General features: G+C 35.3%; 1 protein-coding gene across 1 annotated transcript; it reads right to left on the bottom strand.

Annotated features, from left to right (window-relative positions):
* Positions 1-12,295: 12,295 nt before the first annotated feature.
* Positions 12,296-17,416, bottom strand: LOC140176781 (uncharacterized). Its single transcript, XM_072208325.1, has 3 exons — positions 15,146-17,416; positions 13,833-14,842; positions 12,296-13,403 (listed from the first exon to the last, which is right to left on the bottom strand). Exons 1-3 carry the CDS (start codon positions 17,414-17,416, stop codon positions 12,296-12,298), a joined length of 4,389 nt encoding a protein of 1,462 aa, XP_072064426.1.
* Positions 17,417-17,633: the final 217 nt, after the last annotated feature.

Below are 17,633 nucleotides of genomic sequence, written 5' to 3'. Positions count from 1 at the left end.
AGCATTCAGACAAATATTGTTTATCAGTTAAAATGAGTGCTTACAGGAATGAAAACCAGTGATTCAATTACATGTACAAAGATCAACTGAAATGTCTGAAGGCAATGTCGAGCATGGTGTTGAAGCTGCACTGCAAAGAGCAAAAGACTAGAAGATGTCAAAAGGGAGTCTCTTCCAATGTGCACAACACCATGAACTACTATGACATATTAGATAGTGCCAAAGCTCAAATGAAGCTGTTCTTATGGTTAGCACACTTTGTAACATCCCAACTTTTTGAATCAAATTATTATTTAATAACTAATTAATTAATTAAAATGGTAATGATTTAAGATTTGAATTTTAAATTTAAACATATGAGAGTACTAGTGGTAGTAAATCTCTAACCGACAATAAACAACCTTTTAAAATATAGTCATAATTAATTATACATTTATTAGATTTGAATGATATTTAGTTATATGAAAAGATAAGAATACTAGCTCTATTCCTTAAGTTCAGTATAAAATCAAATTCAAATTAAATTAGGTAGATAAATCGGTTACAAGTTCAGAGTAGAAAATCGCACTCTTATCAGCCAGCCTGATATACTAACAGTATTTTAGGAATATCTCAAGCTGTGGTTATCCGATTGACTTCATTTAAGATTTGTTTTAAAGATAATTCAATTCTCTATAAGTTTGTATCTAATAGCTAATTACAAATTCCAAACGTAGAAAAAGTTATAGGGCTCACAAAGTGACGATCCAGATTGAAGATTTCACCTAAATGCCTTATAACATAATCTGCACATACCTGAGAGCTATTTGATCATTTTTTTCTCATTCTATTCTCTTTTTCTATACAAAATATTCTAGTATACACAAAGTCTAGCCATGAAACAAGTCTCTTTACTAACAAATTGCATCTATTTGCATCGGAATACCTAGCGGAACTTCACTCGAGGTAGGAAATTTTGTGCTAATTTTTATATGTCATATCTTAAATCTTTTTGAACATATATGTTAGCATTGCACGTCATGATATAATGTCTCTTTTCTTCATACACATTATGCATTATAATAACAATCTTATCTGCATTAAAGAATTGAGGGAATGATCCTTCGGTAAGGGAAGGTGACCCCCAAAGACAAGAAATCGAGATGATCCTTCGGTAAGGGAAGGTGGTCGGCAAACTTTTGGGAACCTTCGGTAAGGGAAGGAGACTCCCATCAATTTTATATAATAAGATATCTTTGTTGATATAACTCTTTTCTTGTGCATGTCTAAATAACCTTGATTGTAAATTGAATTGAGGGAATGATCCTTCAGTAAGGGAAGGTGACCCCCAAAGACAAGATATCGATATAATCCTTCGGTAAGGGAAGGTGATCGATCGAGATGATCCTTCGATAAGGGAAGGTGATCACCAAAACGTTTGGGATAAGAACCTTCGGTAAGGGAAGGAGACTCCCACCTTTTATACCGGTTTGAGCTCAATATCTTCCATAAAAACTACGAGAAAAAGTAATGAAAAGTACAATAAAAAGTGTGATCATGATTGTTCTTCTTTTATCCTTTTTTAATTTATGAGTATGTTTATTATTTCATTCAAAGATGCTTCTTTTATCCAAAGTTCATTTTTATTCGATGGGTGATATTGTTTAAGATCTTTATTTTATTCAGATCTATTCTATTTGACTTAGCTATGCCAATGTTACTATTTTTCTCTTGTTTATTATTTATTTTGCCTTGCTTTATGGCCTATGAGGACATCATACCAAAGTTTATGAGTTTATATTTATATGTTTTAACGCTATAGGCATTTTTTTATGCATTACACATGTCATAACATAAGTAAACGAGAAGCATCTAAAAGTCACACCACTCCGACTAATCAAGACTTTTGAAAATAATAATTGAATAACATTGCATCATCACTATTTTTATTATAAAACTCGGAGTGGCTGGGGATGGATACGATGACACCATATAGATAAACTACTGAGAAACTATTGTTTCTCACCCCTCTCTCCGTACCATCTTCAGGAATGATGCAGTACGAATCAATACAGTTGAGGTAAAAGACAGGTGCACTAGTGGGAGCAAGCTATCGAGGACGTAGATACAAAACATTAAACGTTTACCTTAAGAAGGAAGAATATGCGATTGTTTTAGCCATAGTTAAACAAAATAAGAGAATTAGAATTTCCTATGTGTCTTGTTTTATCCTTATTGACTGATTGCAATTGTAACTATTATGTTTCCTTTTTTATTTGGTATGAGTAAAGCTTGTCATTGTTGTACCTTCATAGTTTAGCACACCAATTTTTCATGTTAGTATTTTCAAATCCACTTATATTTTTCAACTAGTAACTATTCTAATAAAAACTAATTATTCAATATTTTTATCTATAAATTATTTTATATAAATATTTCACATTTGTCTTAAAAGAAAATTTTCACAAGATTTTGAATATCAGCTACTAAATATAATTTAAATAAAGCTTAACTCAATTTAAAAGTATTAGGGTGTTACACACTTAATCCAAAAAACATAGTTGACAAAAAACCTTATGAATAAACATCCCAATTGCAAGGTGATACCAGTCTTGTACAATCCTGATTGCCTCACATTTTAGGTGAATTTAGAAAAACAAGTATCAATGGGAGAAATGACTGATAAATCATTGTCACCCTTTTTCACAATTACCAAGTTCAAATCAGAGAGGTTATTGAATATGGAAGAATCAAAACACAGCACACAAGATTTGAATGAATGCTCTAATCTGAATAAATCAGGTTGGGGACAAGGTTTACTGATTTCATTTTTACTAGCAATTCTCAATCTGAGTAAACATGTGAGATGTCCAAAGCATATCTAATTCAGTATCCTTAGTACAACTATATTGCTTTAATTTAGATGTGCAAAGCAAGTAACAAACCTATTCTTTCCTGTATATTTTTTCCAGAGCCTCCAGCTCAATGAATCTCCTCTGTGGCCTGTGAAAAAGCTGCTCACAGTAAAATTTGTGTCATTTCTTGAAATCATCCTTCATCTACAATCATTTCAACCAAGCTAGATACATAATTAAATAATTTATCAAAAGCCTAGAAATCAGCAAAGAGATCAGACTAAAATTTTGAGCTACTTGAATGTTTAAGAAATTAGATTCTAAACTTTTAAAGTAAGCACAGAAAAACAAAAAAAAAACATGAGTTATAGAAAATTAGGAATTTAAAAATCCTAAATTGAGAAAAAATGTGAAAAGATGTAAAAAGACCTAATATGCACTGATGGATGAACTTGGCCATGCCAGACTTGAAGACAAGAATATGGAGGTGACACTCGAGGAAGAGAGAGAGAGAGAGAGAGAGAGAGAGAGAGAGAGAGAGAGAGAGAGAGAGAGAGAGAGAGAGAGAGAGAGAGAGAGAGAGAGAGAGAGAGAGAGAGAGAGGATGTAATCGAGCTTGTTCTGCGTCTCGTCGAGGAGGTTGTAATGGAACATCCTCAGAGACTTGGGCGTTGTGACCAGATCTGGAGAGGCGATGAACTGCGGTGGCGACGGCAACGACGACGGCGAGGCGAGCTCTCTCTCTTCTCTAAATCTCTATGTTTTGCTCTTCTTTCAGATCTCTTCAGCCAGCGGCACTGAATCCATGCCCAAACCGTGCTCCGAGTGTTTCACATCCGCCGGAACAAAAGCAAAACAAGCGGCAGAACTTGTCGGGAAAGACGATGCAACGATGACACCATGCGGATTTGACGCGCTATAGTGAGAGGGAGCTGGCCTTGCGCTTCAGAGCTCCGGCACGGTGGCACGTTGATGTAGGCTTAGATGCGGGTGAGTCGGTGGTAGTGGAAGGAGTTTGAGATGCGGCATCGCGGTGTTTCTCCCCCATTGGAATCGAAAAATTCTGATTAAGGTTTTGGAGTTCAATTACTGGATCTCTTCCACTATGGTGTGCCGTTGATGCTTTCTTGTAATAAGAAATTCTAAACTTCTTTCAAATTCCTCTCAACCGTTATTCTGCTTTATTTGTGAACCAACCCATGCATTTTTTATTATTTGAATTTATAACCTGGTCCTTCAAGGTCCAGATTATTCTTTCTCCACCGAAAAAAGCTCCTTCATTCATTAACGATTAATGGAGAGATCTAAATGTATATCAAGTTCAAGACAAACATATTAAAGAAACATTTTTAAATAATATTTTTTATTTTCTCAAAATTAAAGTAACATTTTTATTATTTGATAACCCTTTTAAATTTAAAAATAAAATTAAAAAGTATTAGCAAAATATAAAAAAAACGTGTAATTTTAATTTTAAGTGTTTTTAAAGTTGTTTATTGTAACTAACATAATGATAACTACTATAAACTCTACCTATTTAAATAGATCCTAAAAAATGTCTCTCTCATACAAATAAATCTTTTGTCACTTTGATTCGTTAGATTAATGGAGGATCCAATGTATATTAAGCTCAAAACAAACAGATTAAATGATAAAATGAGACTCGTCTCTCTTTCTTTCTGGTTGGTCTCTTAATACTAATATACTATGAAGGAGGCAAATTATGTTGTAGATATGGAAAGGACAGAACCTCTCCTTTAGCCTTCACTTATTTAAAGCTCGCATTTTGATATTAGATTGGCTCTTGATATGGACTGTGTTGATCTTTTTCGTTATAGGAATTTTTAGTTTTTCCTGTTTTTTATTTTTTTTTTATTTGAGGAGTGCTAAGGAATTAATAATTTTTATGATTTGTAATTATCAAATAGTTATTAATGATGTTTTTAATGGTATAAAATTTCATTTAATAATATAAAATTACTCATTTTTTTTACTCATTACATATTGATCAGAATTTAATAAAATTACTGACCTTAAACTTTTCCTTTTTTTTTTTTCCGTGTGTTGGGGTCTCTAAACCTCCTGTTTCATAAAAAAAATGACAAAATAATGTCATCTTCTTAAAATAAAGAATATTAATTTATCTTATAATGATAATTTTAAAATTTTAATTATCTCACAATAAAATTAATTTAAGATATTGAATATTATATTTGGTAGCACGGTGATGATGTGATGTAGATGCAACTCTAACATATCATAGTTATCAAATTAATTTAATTCACTAATATCCACCCAATTAAGGTATATTACTAAGTTACTAAGTTAATAGTTTAATCTTTGAATTACTAATTGAATTGTTTATATCAGATTAATTAATTAAATATTTTAAAACTTGATTTAATTTAATTTATATAATATATTTTAAAAATAGAAAATTTTGGAAATTAATTAGTAGATTTTAACAATTTTGATAAGCAATTAATCAATATTAATATTAAATTACTTTTAATAAATAAATTTTATTAATTTATGTGTACAAATTTTAGTAAATATGAATACAAAATGTATTAACTTATGAATATAAATTCTAGTAAATAAAATATAAATTATGTGATTTATGTGTTGAAATTTCTATAAATATAGATGTAAATTATTATTGACTAAATATTGATTTAAAATAATAATATTTAAAATAATAATTTTTATTGCCTATGTGGCATTGATGTTTTAAAAAAAATCAACATGTACACATCAGAATCACGATAGCCTAGTAATTGCTTGATATTTAAGTGTAATACATTTTGAATTGGTTCATCAGTAGAAGTAATTTTATAAGTTGTAATTTGTATTACTAGTATGAGACCATAAGAAAGTTATAGATGTCAATATGATTATCATACACGAGTGGTTTTTTTCACTCTAAAATTAATAAATCAATTCCTAAATTTAGACATATTATGCTCAATAAAAGGTACATTTATAACAAAATATCGTCAAACTAAAATGACATATCAATTTTGGAGAATTTATTTAGATACCAGTTTTTATAACTATTTTCACTATGGTCATTTTTGCTATTGTTTTATAAGTAAAAGAATTATTTTTAATGTTGATTGTGCAAATAATAATAAAAAAACATATACAATTAAATAATTGTCTGTAATGTTTTATATGGTTAATATATCAAAATTAGATTAATAAAAAAAGTCATATTTTATTGAAAATATTATCAAAATAATTCTAAATAATTTAAAATAAAAGAATTGAAATTATTATATACTTAATATTTTAACTATGTTAGATATAAAAAATATCAATTACCAACGTAAAATATATATCAAAATATAAAATATATATTAAAAATAATTTAAATTATTTTATATATTTATACACAAATATATGTATAAACTATTTAATAGTTAATTTTTAGTATGTATATAGTATTTTTATAATATTATATTATAAACTTTGAACGTTTTTTTTATTAAAAAAAATTTTTAAATTTAGTTTTTACTTTAGCTAAATTTATTTACTTGTAAGAATACATTTATGGTTGAAACTAGAGGTGTTTATGGGCTGGGTAAAATCGGGTTTATCCTTATTTAGACTCAATCTTAAATATACATCGGATTTATTTTTTAGATCCTAATCCGGTCTTAAACCCGATGAAACCTAAACATATTCGGGGCACAACTATACTGGGTCTAAATCGAGTGAAAATCGGGTCTTTAAAACCTTAACAATAATTTATAAAAGAATTTATTTATGATACACTTATTTATAGAAACTTGTTATCGAAAAGTTGATATCCATATTTGAATTTGAATTTGTTCATAAATTCTAATTTGATGCTTCTTTGATCTATTTTCTAATTCAATAAGATTAAAAATAAAATAATAAACTTATAATTAATATAACATAATATTAAAATTAATTTAAAACATATATATCTTTTTTAGTTCTTTTAGAATGTATATAAATCAAGTGAAATCAAATTCGTCATGTAATGACAAAATCTATTTTTAAGACCTTTATCTAATTCTAAACCTAATAAAATCACACAAAATTAATTTTTAAGATGTTCAGGACTGTGCCGACCCAAATCATTAATACAAAGGTAGATCCTAGAGAAAGCAATACCGGGATAGTAGTTGGCTAGTTGTAGTATGCGAGTATGTGGAATTGTGGTGGCTGGCTATGTTGACTGCTCAGCCAATTAGAAACTACACAAAGCCGTCAATCCGTGTTCCGCAATCCGCCCCATTCCAATCATTCTCTCTCTCTCTCCACTAATTGAGACTTGTGAGTAGTGTTGAAAATTGGCCGAGTTAAATTTTGATTTGAACGAGTTTAGTTCATATTGTACATATAAAATTTAAGTTTAGGTTTATTATATTTTATAGATTTTTTCATATTCAAGACCTACCTGTTTAAAACTCCATGATGAGTCTGTTTGAAAAGTGTATTTTATAAATTATAATGTAAAACAATAAATTTAAAAAAATTAAATTTATATTTGTAAATTATAATTTATTTATGTATTATTTATTAGTCACATATCATAATTATATTTATAATTTATAAAACATAAAATTTTTTTTGAACAAAAAAAATTATAATCTTAATTAGTCTTGATAATTGATTTTTTAGTTTTTTTTGAGTTTTTTTTTTATGGCATTTCTTAACTCGGTGAGTTAAGGACTATTTTGCTACGCTACCGAACTTTATTTAATGGTTTACCGCTAGCCAATAGGTTACTGCATGCACAAAATAGAATTTGAACCTCCAATTCTTATTTAAACAGACTAATAAACTAACCACTAGACCAATCCAACTTGATTAGTTTTCTTTTGAGTTTATTATGAGTGAAAGTGAAAAGTCCAAAATAAAAATAATTTATTTTTATAAAAATATTTGGACGAGTAGACCCAACAAATTTCGTAGACTTTTTTTTAAAGCCTAACCTCACCTTTTAAACTAATAAGTAGTACAAAAAGTCTAAATTTAGTCTTTAATAAAACAAGACAAGCCAACTTGAACTTAAAATGAGTCAAGTCCTAAATTTTCATCACATAGTCTGATCCACTTTTGTCCCTATTTGAGAGTTTGTCGCTACCAACTAAGAACACTTCATTGTATAAATGTTGTTGTGCTTTGTGTTTTTTTTTTTTGAATCAAAGGGAGCTCAACACAGCAGAGTGGAACAGATAGCAAAGCTATAGTAAGAATAAAACAAGATAACCTACAACTCCTAGACACTGTGACCCGGCCATCAACACCCAAAGGGCTTAGCACCACTCCATTCTTCGTAGAACGTAAATGATCTGTTAATAATGTCTCCTACTCTTGAACTCTTATTTCGGAAGAGCCTGTCATTCTTTCTAGCCAAATTGTCCAGATAACAGCAAAGAATCCAGTGAACCATCTCTTCCTATCTACCTTCCTTCCTGTAAAGCTCGTCCAACTCTCAAAATGTTCCTTCAAAGTACCCGGAAAGCTCCACCTTTGTTGAAAGGCCATTAGCCAAGCACACCACACCTGCCATGTAATCTCACAACTAAGAAACAGATGATACGCGGTTTCCACAGGCTTACCACAGAGAAGACACCTATTGTCCTGCTGGTCAATAACCCGTAATCTGCACAGTCGATCCTTTGTGTTGACCCTTCCGACTAACGCAAACCAAGAAAGGAGTTCAACCCTCGAGGGGACAAATCCTTTTCAAACAGCACTAGTGAAGCTATAGCTGGTAACCTCCTCCGGTAGGACTTCCTCCTGCTTTGTGTTACATCATATGTGTATTTTAGGTATCTATTTATGTTCACTGTGTTAGGTATATATCAAAATCAGATACTAAAATTAATCACTAATATAAAATATATATTAAAATATAAATATATATTAAAAATAAATTAAATAATACATGTATTTATACATAAATATATTGATAATTAATTTTAATAGTTAATTTTAATATATAAATAATATTTTTAAATTATATTTTAATAAAAAATTAAAAATTATTTTTAACGCATTTAGATACATCCAAATAAAATTACATATCGTCTTGTCTAAGATTATTCTAAACATATGTTTTTGATTAAATTTAAAAATAACATGTATTATAAATATTGATAGATAAAATATCTAAAATAATTTATATAATTAAAAATTACTTAAAAGGTAATTTTTTTTGTTTCGATATTAATAAATATTAAAATATTATTATAAACTATGATGTTTGTGTCTAACCAAAGTTAAAAATTGTGTTTGTATATCCTTTATTGTGTTGTGCTAGTATTCGAATTTCATATGTCTATAGTCTAGCTTCACGAATAAGATTGGATTGACATTGTAAGAAATTTTCTTTATATAACAAAATAAATTTTATTCTTTTTTCTTTTTCTGAAATTAAAAAAATAACTTATGTAGTATGAATATCATTAAAGAAATCCTTCTTAACAAAGAATTGTATTATTTGTACTATATTTTAAGTTTACTTTTTTATGTACAACTTTTATTTTTGAATAAATATATGTCATCATATTTATTTTTTATTATAGTTGTTCTTACCAGCTTAGGCCGAGGTATAGGTCGCACTCCAGATAGGTCGTCCTCCTGATAAGGTCGGTGGATTCCCAAGACGCGATCCAAAACCTCGGTATAAAGAAAGAGTGGAAGAATCGGGTACCTGCAAAAGGCACTCCGACGCTCAAGTCAGTAAGAGAATATGTGTGGGGTCTTTTTCTTAGAAAGATTGCTTACCTTCTTTTGTTCCTGCTTTTCCTTTTATACTCGTTTGTTGTTGAGCGTTTAGATTTAAGTCGTAACGTCTGGAGAGGGAATTTATTGCCTGTCCGACGTTATTGTGTGAGGATGAATGCCGATTATGGCAAATATTCGGTTATAATGGTGAGCACGTTACCGAGCTTATAACTCGTAACCGACTTTACTGGTCATATCACAGCCCCCAAGCTTGGCCTGACTTGGTGGAGACAGGTTGAGCTTTTAATTGGCGAGTTATAGTTCGGCGTGTGGAGCCCCCAGATCAACGTGTCTCAATTTTATTTACAACCCTTGGTATTCGAAGAGGTGAGGTGTAATCTTGCGATGAGTCATTGGTTGATGTGAAATGTAATTATTATGGTTTGGTTCAACTTCCTATGAGGCTTTTTAACCGTTTAATGTGGCTTTAGTTTAACGGTCAGGATGTAACTGTGGAACTGAAGAGTTGAATTAAATTAGTGTTTAGTGAGACTTGTTGCACGTTTACCGTGTTTGAGTAGGAGGTGGAAACTCTTATAGAAGAATGAGCACTAGAGGTTAGTAAAACTGCTTCTTCTTCCTATTATTTCTAGTTTCTCTACTGGCTTATTCTTTGAAAATGAGTGATAAAAAGAAAAAATTATTTTCTGGTGTTGAAGATGATGAGACTTATGGTTGGGTTGATCAAGATGTACATATACGGGCATCACTATTTTCTGATAGGGAGAGTGTAGATAGGGTAAATTTGGGAAGGATAGTAAGAACTGGGTTTCGGGTAGAGTTGTTGCCATGCAATCGATCTGATCGTGTTTTTCATAGAAAAAAGGATTTTGAAAATTTTTACATGTATAGCTGTGTGATGGAGGAACTGCGGGTCAAGCTTCCTTTCTCTAGTTTCGAGTGCGATGTGATGAAACAAATGAATTGCGCTCCTTCTCAAATACATCCGAATGGCTGGGCCTTTATCAGATGCTTCCAAGCTTTGATGGATTTCCTTGAGATTGAGGCAGAGTTGGAGTTGTTTTTTTCTTTATTCCAAGCGAAGGGGGTATGGAAGGGCCTTGATGAGCATCTGGGGGAGAAGTTTCCCATGTATTGGTGTTGCCAACCGCAGCACATACTAGGTCCAGAACTCATCAATGGCCGTAATGAGTGTATTATCTCATTTCTGATTGAGATGGTGGATAGGGGTGGTTTGATATCTGTGTCTGACTTACTTCTGTGGGAGGAGAATAAATTGGCTGTTTTAGAATATTTTGGTAAGTGATTGGGGGGATTTTGGTTTTAAATTTTTCTGATAAACTTATAGACTGAGCAATTCTTTATGATATTGCAGCTGGTAACTTTCCGGGAGTGACTGCTTCGAGCTTAAGGTCTCGTTTTAAAGCAAAAAACTTTGATGGTTCGTCTTCGAATGCTGACAAAGCTGATGGTGGTACCGAGGTCAACCAGCCTCAGCCAAAGAAAAAGGGTATAGTGTTAAAAAGAGGAAGTCGGAATCGGTTAATGCAGACGAGGTGTTGGTTAAAGACAATAGCCTTCAGCTTGAGGATTTATCAAATTTTACTAAAATGCAAGAGAAGCTCCATGTATTCGAAGAAGAAGGAGAGTCTGGTTCAGTGTGGAGTAAAAAATTCCCTTTTAGTGTTGTAGCCGACGAAATTGTTCAAACTGTGTCAGACATGAGCCGGGTAGAAGAGGTTGGAGATATAGGAATAGATCAGCTCCTGCAGGTTTACATCAAGTATCTTTTCTGTTTTGATATTTTGTGTCTTGCTTCTTTTTTCTTTTTAACAGACATTGTCTTTGAAATCTCAGGTGTTAGGCTTCCGACTTGCCAGTATTGGGCGTAGTCAAGAAAAAAGGCATAGGAGAGCAGCTTGTGAGTTTTCCCAAATCACTGAATTGAAAGAGCAGTTAGTGTCAAAAGAGTCGAGTCTGACTGAGTTGAAGAAAAAACTTTCTGAGGTTGAAACTGATTTGAAGGTGGAAAGAGAATGTCGTGAAAATATTTCTGGATTATTGAAAAAGAAAGAAAGTGACTTATTAAGTCTAACTGACCGAGTTGTTGAGTTATCGGCAAAAATGAAAGAGCTTGAAAATAATAAACAAGGTGATATTTTGGATGCATTTGCTGAGGGATTTCAGAGGGCTGTTAACCAGGCAAGGTATCTTGCTCCGGATAGAGACTTTTCTGATATGGATCCCGGAAAGATAGTTCGGGAGGGGAAGCTTGTAGATGACGAAGAAACTGTTGAGGAGGGAGATGAGAATCTGGCCGACTGATTTTTTTTTTTTTTTTTTTTTGTTAAAAGACTCTTATATGTGCTTTTTGTAGTCTGTGCGATTAGGTTTTGCTGTTTCCTAATCGTTTAGCTGGTAGCCTTATGTTGGCTTAATGACTGTTATGTCCGTGTAGGTTTGCTTGCGCATCCGTAGTATAATGATGCGACTTTTGGTGTTATTGGTATTATTATTTAATGATTATGGTATATCGTAGTTTTATGAAATAGCCTTGTTCATACTTCAAACAGAAATAAATGAGCATTTGAGCTGTATGAAAAGATTAAACTTTATCAGTAATAGTACCTGCACAACGTTATTCAGTAAGACCAGCCTCGTTAAAACCTCTATGAGTAAAAACCTCTTGGGAAAAAATCCTCAAAGTAGGAAAAAGAGTACTGGTTTGTTTGCTAACTGTAGTATTGTTTCAAAGAGTTGATGTTCCATGTGTTTGGAATTGTTGTGCCATCCAATTGCTCCAATTTGTAAGCCCCTCGCCCCAGCACTTCACATACTCGGTATGGACCATCCCACGCTGCGGCGAGTTTTCCGTGGAAAGAAGGTCGGCGGGCTTGCTCAGTTTTTCTTAACACCAAGTCACCAGTGCTGAACGTTCTCGGCTGTACTTTGCGTGAATGTCGTCGGCTAAGTTGTTGTTGTAGTGCTCGGTGCCGGATGGCTGATATTTCTCGAATTTCTTCAATAAGGTCGAGTTCTGCCTGCCGAGCTTCGTCATGATGTTCGGTCAGGGTTCTGAGAGAGTCTTGTGATATTTCCATAGGGATCATTGCCTCGGATCCATAGACCAAACGAAATGGTGTCTCTTTGGTCGTTGAGTGTGCTGTGGTGTTGTATGCCCATAGTACTTCTGGTACGAGCTCAGCCCACAATCCTTTCGCATCATCGAGCTTTTTTCGTAGTGCCTGGAGGACGACTTTGTTAGCGGCCTCTGCTAAGCCATTAGATTGTGGGTGTTCCACCGAGGAGAAATGCTGCTTTATTTTTAGGTTCTGCAAAAATTCCTTGAAACTATGGTCAGTGAACTGCCGACCATTATCGGTTATGATGTGACCTGGTACACCGAATCTGCAAATTATGCTTTTCCAAACAAAACTTATCATTTGAGATGATGTAATTTTCGCCAAAGGATGTGCTTCAATCCATTTGGAGAAATAGTCTATTGCGACTACCAAATATTTCATTTGTCTTGGGGCAGTGGGGAATGGCCCGAGAATATCGATTCCCCATCTATTGAATGGCCAGCTCACTTCTGATTGATGAAGTTGTTCGGCAGGCACATTAATCATCGGCGAGTGCTTCTGACATTTGTCACAGGTTCTGACCTTTTGCCTACTATCGTCCCATATCGTCGGCCAGTAAAATCCTGCCCGGAGTACCTTCTGTGCTAAGCTCCGAGCTCCACAATGTATTCCACAAATGCCCTCGTGGGCCTCTGACAAAACAAGATCGGCTTCTGTCCTGTCCAAACATCTTAACAGAGGTCGAGAATAGCCTCGCCTATACAGAATGTTATTCATTAATGTAAAGAAGGAGGCTTGTCGCCTGAATTTATTTTTATCTTTGATTTGTTCTGGAATAGAGCCACTACGGAGATATTGTATATAGGGTTGTTGCCAACTTCCTTCATTGATCATGCTTAGGATATTGAGTATATCGATGCTTGGCCTATTTAAAGTTGACTGCAAAAGTGTTGTAGTTTGTGTTTGTGTAGTGGCTAGTTTTGATAAAATATCTGCTCTATGGTTTTGTTCTCTTGGTATATGGATAACCTCAATATTTGAAAAATCATTTAATAGCTTCCGGACGATGTCTAGGTATTTTAATAGGATCTGATCTTTTGTCTGAAAACTATGATTTACTTGCTGGACGACTAATAAAGAATCGCAGTAAACTTTCAGAATTTTAACATGTAAATCAATAGCTAACCTGAGCCCGGCAATGAGGGCTTCATACTCAGCTTGATTGTTGCTTGCTTTGAAGGAGAATCTGAGAGAATGCTCGATTACTATGCCGTCTGAGCTTTCAAGTAGTATTCCTGCACCTGACCCCTGAGGGTTTGAAGCACCGTCCACGAATAAGGTCCAAGGTTGACCTTTATCGTCGGAGTTTGGGCATGAAAGTTCAGCAACAAAATCTGCTAAACATTGTGATTTAACAGACCCTCTAGGTTGATAATGAATGTCAAATTCTGACAGCTCTATGGACCACTTAATTAGTCGTCCTGCTAACTCAGGCTTGGAGAGTATTTGCCGGAGTGGGTGTGCTGTTCGAACGATGATTGTATGGCTCTGAAAATAAGGTCGGAGGCGCCTCGCCGAGAAGATTAGTGCTAGGACGAGCTTCTCGAGTATTGGGTAGCGTAGCTCGGCATTTTGCAGCGACTTGCTCACGAAATAGACCGGCTGTTGATCCTTGTTATTCTCTGTAATAATAACAGAACTAATCGTCACATCAGTTACAGATAAATATAAATATAGTGGTTCACCGAGCTTTGGTTTCTGCAGAACAGGTGGTTTAGACAGGAACTGTTTTAAGCCCATGAATGCCTCTTCACATTCTTCATTCCAAGAAAAGTGCCTTGCCGTTTTCTTTAAACACTGAAAAAAGTTAAAGGATTTAGCTGCTAGACATGGTAGGAATCTTGATAATGCAGCTAAACGGCCTGTCAGTCGTTGAACTTCTTTAATTGTCTTAGGACTGTGCATGTCGAGAATAGCTTGGCATTTTTCTGGGTTAGCCTCTATTCCTCGGCTTGTCAAGATGAATCCGAGGAATTTTCCTCCTTGAACACCGAAAGCGCATTTTTCAGGATTTAACCTCATGTTGTATTTTCTGACTTGCGTAAATATCTCCTCGAGGTCTTCTATGTGTGGGTGGCCGACCTTTGTTTTGACGACCATGTCGTCGACGTAGACCTCGACGTTTCTGCCTATTTGCTGCTCAAAGACTTTGTTCATTAATCTTTGATATGTTGCACCTGCATTCTTTAAACCAAAAGGCATAACATTATAGCAATAATTACCGCATTCAGTTATAAAAGCTGTTTTTTCCTGGTCTGATGGATGCATAAAGATCTGGTTATAACCAGAGTATGCATCCATGAAACTCAGCGTACCATATCCACATGAGTTATCAACTAAAGTATCTATGCAGGGTAGAGGATAAGCATCTTTGGGGCATGCTTTATTTAAATCAGTAAAATCGACGCACATGCGCCATTTACCATTATTCTTTTTTACCATAACGATGTTGGCCAACCATGTTGTGAATCTCAGTTCTCGGATGAATTGGGCGTCTATGAGTTTGTTGACTTCGGACATTGAGGCTGCTCGCTTTTCAGTTCCGAGGTTCCGCTTTTTCTGGGAAACTGGTCGGGCTGTTGGGTTGACTGCTAACCTGTGTGTTATTACTGATGGACTAATTCCTGGCATATCCCCCGAGGTCCAAGCAAATAAGTCGGTATTCTGGCGTAAGAATGTAATCAGCTTCTCCTTTGCGCCTTTTTCCAGTGACGCTCCGATAAAGGTGAACTTCGTATGATCGTCAGTCAGGGTGACCTTTATTAGATCCTCATTTGGTACAGGGCGCTCTTGAAAGTCGGCTCTCGGGTCTAGCTCGGCTAGGGTTGGCTGCTCTGATGTTATGGAATTGACACGAACTTCGGTATTGGCTTTCACTGGCTTAAGGCTTATATTGTAGCATTGCCGAGCTTCGTGTAAATCACTGTGGATGGTGGCGACGATGCTATCCTGCACAGGAAACTTAACACAAAGGTGAAATGTTGAAACTATTGCAGTAAATTTATTCAAGAAGGGTCTCCCTAATATAACATTATAAGGACTAAAACAGTCAACCACCAGATACTGGACGTCTTGTGTTTTAGACAAGGGTTGCTCTCCGAGAGTGGTTTGTAACCACACAGATCCCATCACGGGAACTCGTTCTCCTGAGAATCCGACCAATTCTCCCGAATATGGCTGTAAAATGTTAGTGCTCAGTTTCATTTTCTGAAATGTGGTAAAGAAAAGGATATCAGCACTGCTTCCTGGATCAAGTAGGACTTTTCTGACTATGAGGTCACCCAGTTGGATAGAAATAACCACGGGATCATCATAGTTGGTGTAAGTGGAATTGAGGTCGGCGTGTCCGAAGGTCAGCTCCGGCACTTCTTGCATCGGTGGAGGATTATGAGAATTATTCTCAACTGCTAACATGGCTCTGTAGGTCCTTTTTCTAGCCGAGCTTGTGTGGCCACCACCAGCATAGCCACCTGAAATGCAATTGATCACCCCTCTAGGGTGAGCAGGAGCTTTATCCTTTTCCTTGGAAGATGGGCCTGTTGTATGTTGTTCAGGGCTCGACGTTGCTCTCTTTTGCATATGTCCTGTAATGAATTTGTCAAGGTGGCCTTGCCGCGCCAAACGCTCTAGCAAATCTTTAGCAATGACACATTCGTCGGTTGTGTGGCCATGCTTTTGATGAAAAGTGCAGTATCTAGTTTTGTCGACGTTTTTTGCTTCTGGATAAGCGCCTGCCTTTCGAGGGGGTTTGATTAGCTTAGAATTTAGTATCTCCTTGATTATATCATCCCGTTTGGTGTTAAACTGGGTATAAGATTCATATCGCGGGACTGGTTTGAAGCTCTTCTTGTTATCGCGTGGCTTTTCATCATCCTTGACTGCCGATTTTTCTGCCTTTCTTGCTTGGCGAAGTTCTTCGATATCGATCTGTCCTTTGGCCTTCTCACGGAATTCGGCCAAGGTTTTTGGTTTTGCAACGGCAATGGTCTCCTGAAATTTACCTGGTCGCAGGCCACTCTTAATGGCATGAAGGTGGACCTCGGGATGGAGATTAGGGATCTTCATAGCCACCTTCGTGAAACGAGTTATATAATCCTTGAGGCTCTCTTGTGGTCCCTGCTTAATAGTTGTCAAATAGTCAGAATCATGGAGGTATATTGCAGATGCTGCAAAATGGTCTTCAAACTGACGAGCTAACTCCTGAAAGCGGGATATTGAATCTGCAGGCAAAGAGCAAAACCAGTCAAGTGCAGGACCGTCTAAAAAAGATGGAAAACATCGACAAAGAATTGGATCGGATGCACCGTTAACAATCATAATAGATCGGAACTTTTTAACATGCTGCTTTGGATCACCCAGTCCGTCATATGGGGTTAAAGTTGTTGGGAGGGTGAATTGTCTGGGGAGTTGAAAGTTCATTATATCCGCCGTGAATGGTCCTGCGGAGTTGTCAGGTTGTTCTTCCTCATTTTCAGGCTGAGCTTCTTCATTCCGTTGATTTTCTTCATTATTGCTTTGTGGTGTCTCAGAAACATGAGTTCGTTCGTTGTTTTCGTCATCATTAGTATGGTGCCCTAAACGAGCTTGTTCTAACTGTGCGATTTGATTTTGCATTCTCTGGTTATCCTCCGCCATTCGCTGATTTGCCTGTTGAAGCTCGGTCACTATCCTCAGAAGCTCGGATGGAGTGGGCGGGGAGACGTCCGCCATGAGGGTGTGTGGAAAATCTGGGGCCTAGCACAAGCGATGTTTCAAATTGTTGGGCCCCACGGTGGGCGCCAATGTTCTTACCAGCTTAGGCCGAGGTATAGGTCGCACTCCAGATAGGTCGTCCTCTTGATAAGGTCGGTGGATTCCCAAGACGCGATCCAAAACCTCGGTATAAAGAAAGAGTGGAAGAATCGGGTACCTGCAAAAGGCACTCCGA

The sequence above is a fragment of the Arachis hypogaea genome, chromosome 12, assembly GCF_003086295.3.
Source record: "Arachis hypogaea cultivar Tifrunner chromosome 12, arahy.Tifrunner.gnm2.J5K5, whole genome shotgun sequence".
Lineage (NCBI taxonomy): Eukaryota > Viridiplantae > Streptophyta > Magnoliopsida > Fabales > Fabaceae > Arachis > Arachis hypogaea.
Note: the sequence above shows the minus strand (reverse complement) of the source record. Positions and strands in the feature narration are given on the sequence as shown.

Bases quoted from the DNA above. Each gene is read 5' to 3' on its own strand.
- LOC140176781 (XM_072208325.1), bottom strand. From the start codon at position 17,416: ATGGCGGACGTCTCCCCGCCCACTCCATCCGAGCTTCTGAGGATAGTG. The intron at 14,843-15,145 runs GTAAAAAAGAAT...GTCTTTGAGCAG, and splicing joins GGTTGGCCAACATCGTTATG to CAAATAGGCAGAAACGTCGA. The intron at 13,404-13,832 runs GTTAGCTATTGA...CATTCTGTATAG, and splicing joins GCCCTCATTGCCGGGCTCAG to GCGAGGCTATTCTCGACCTC.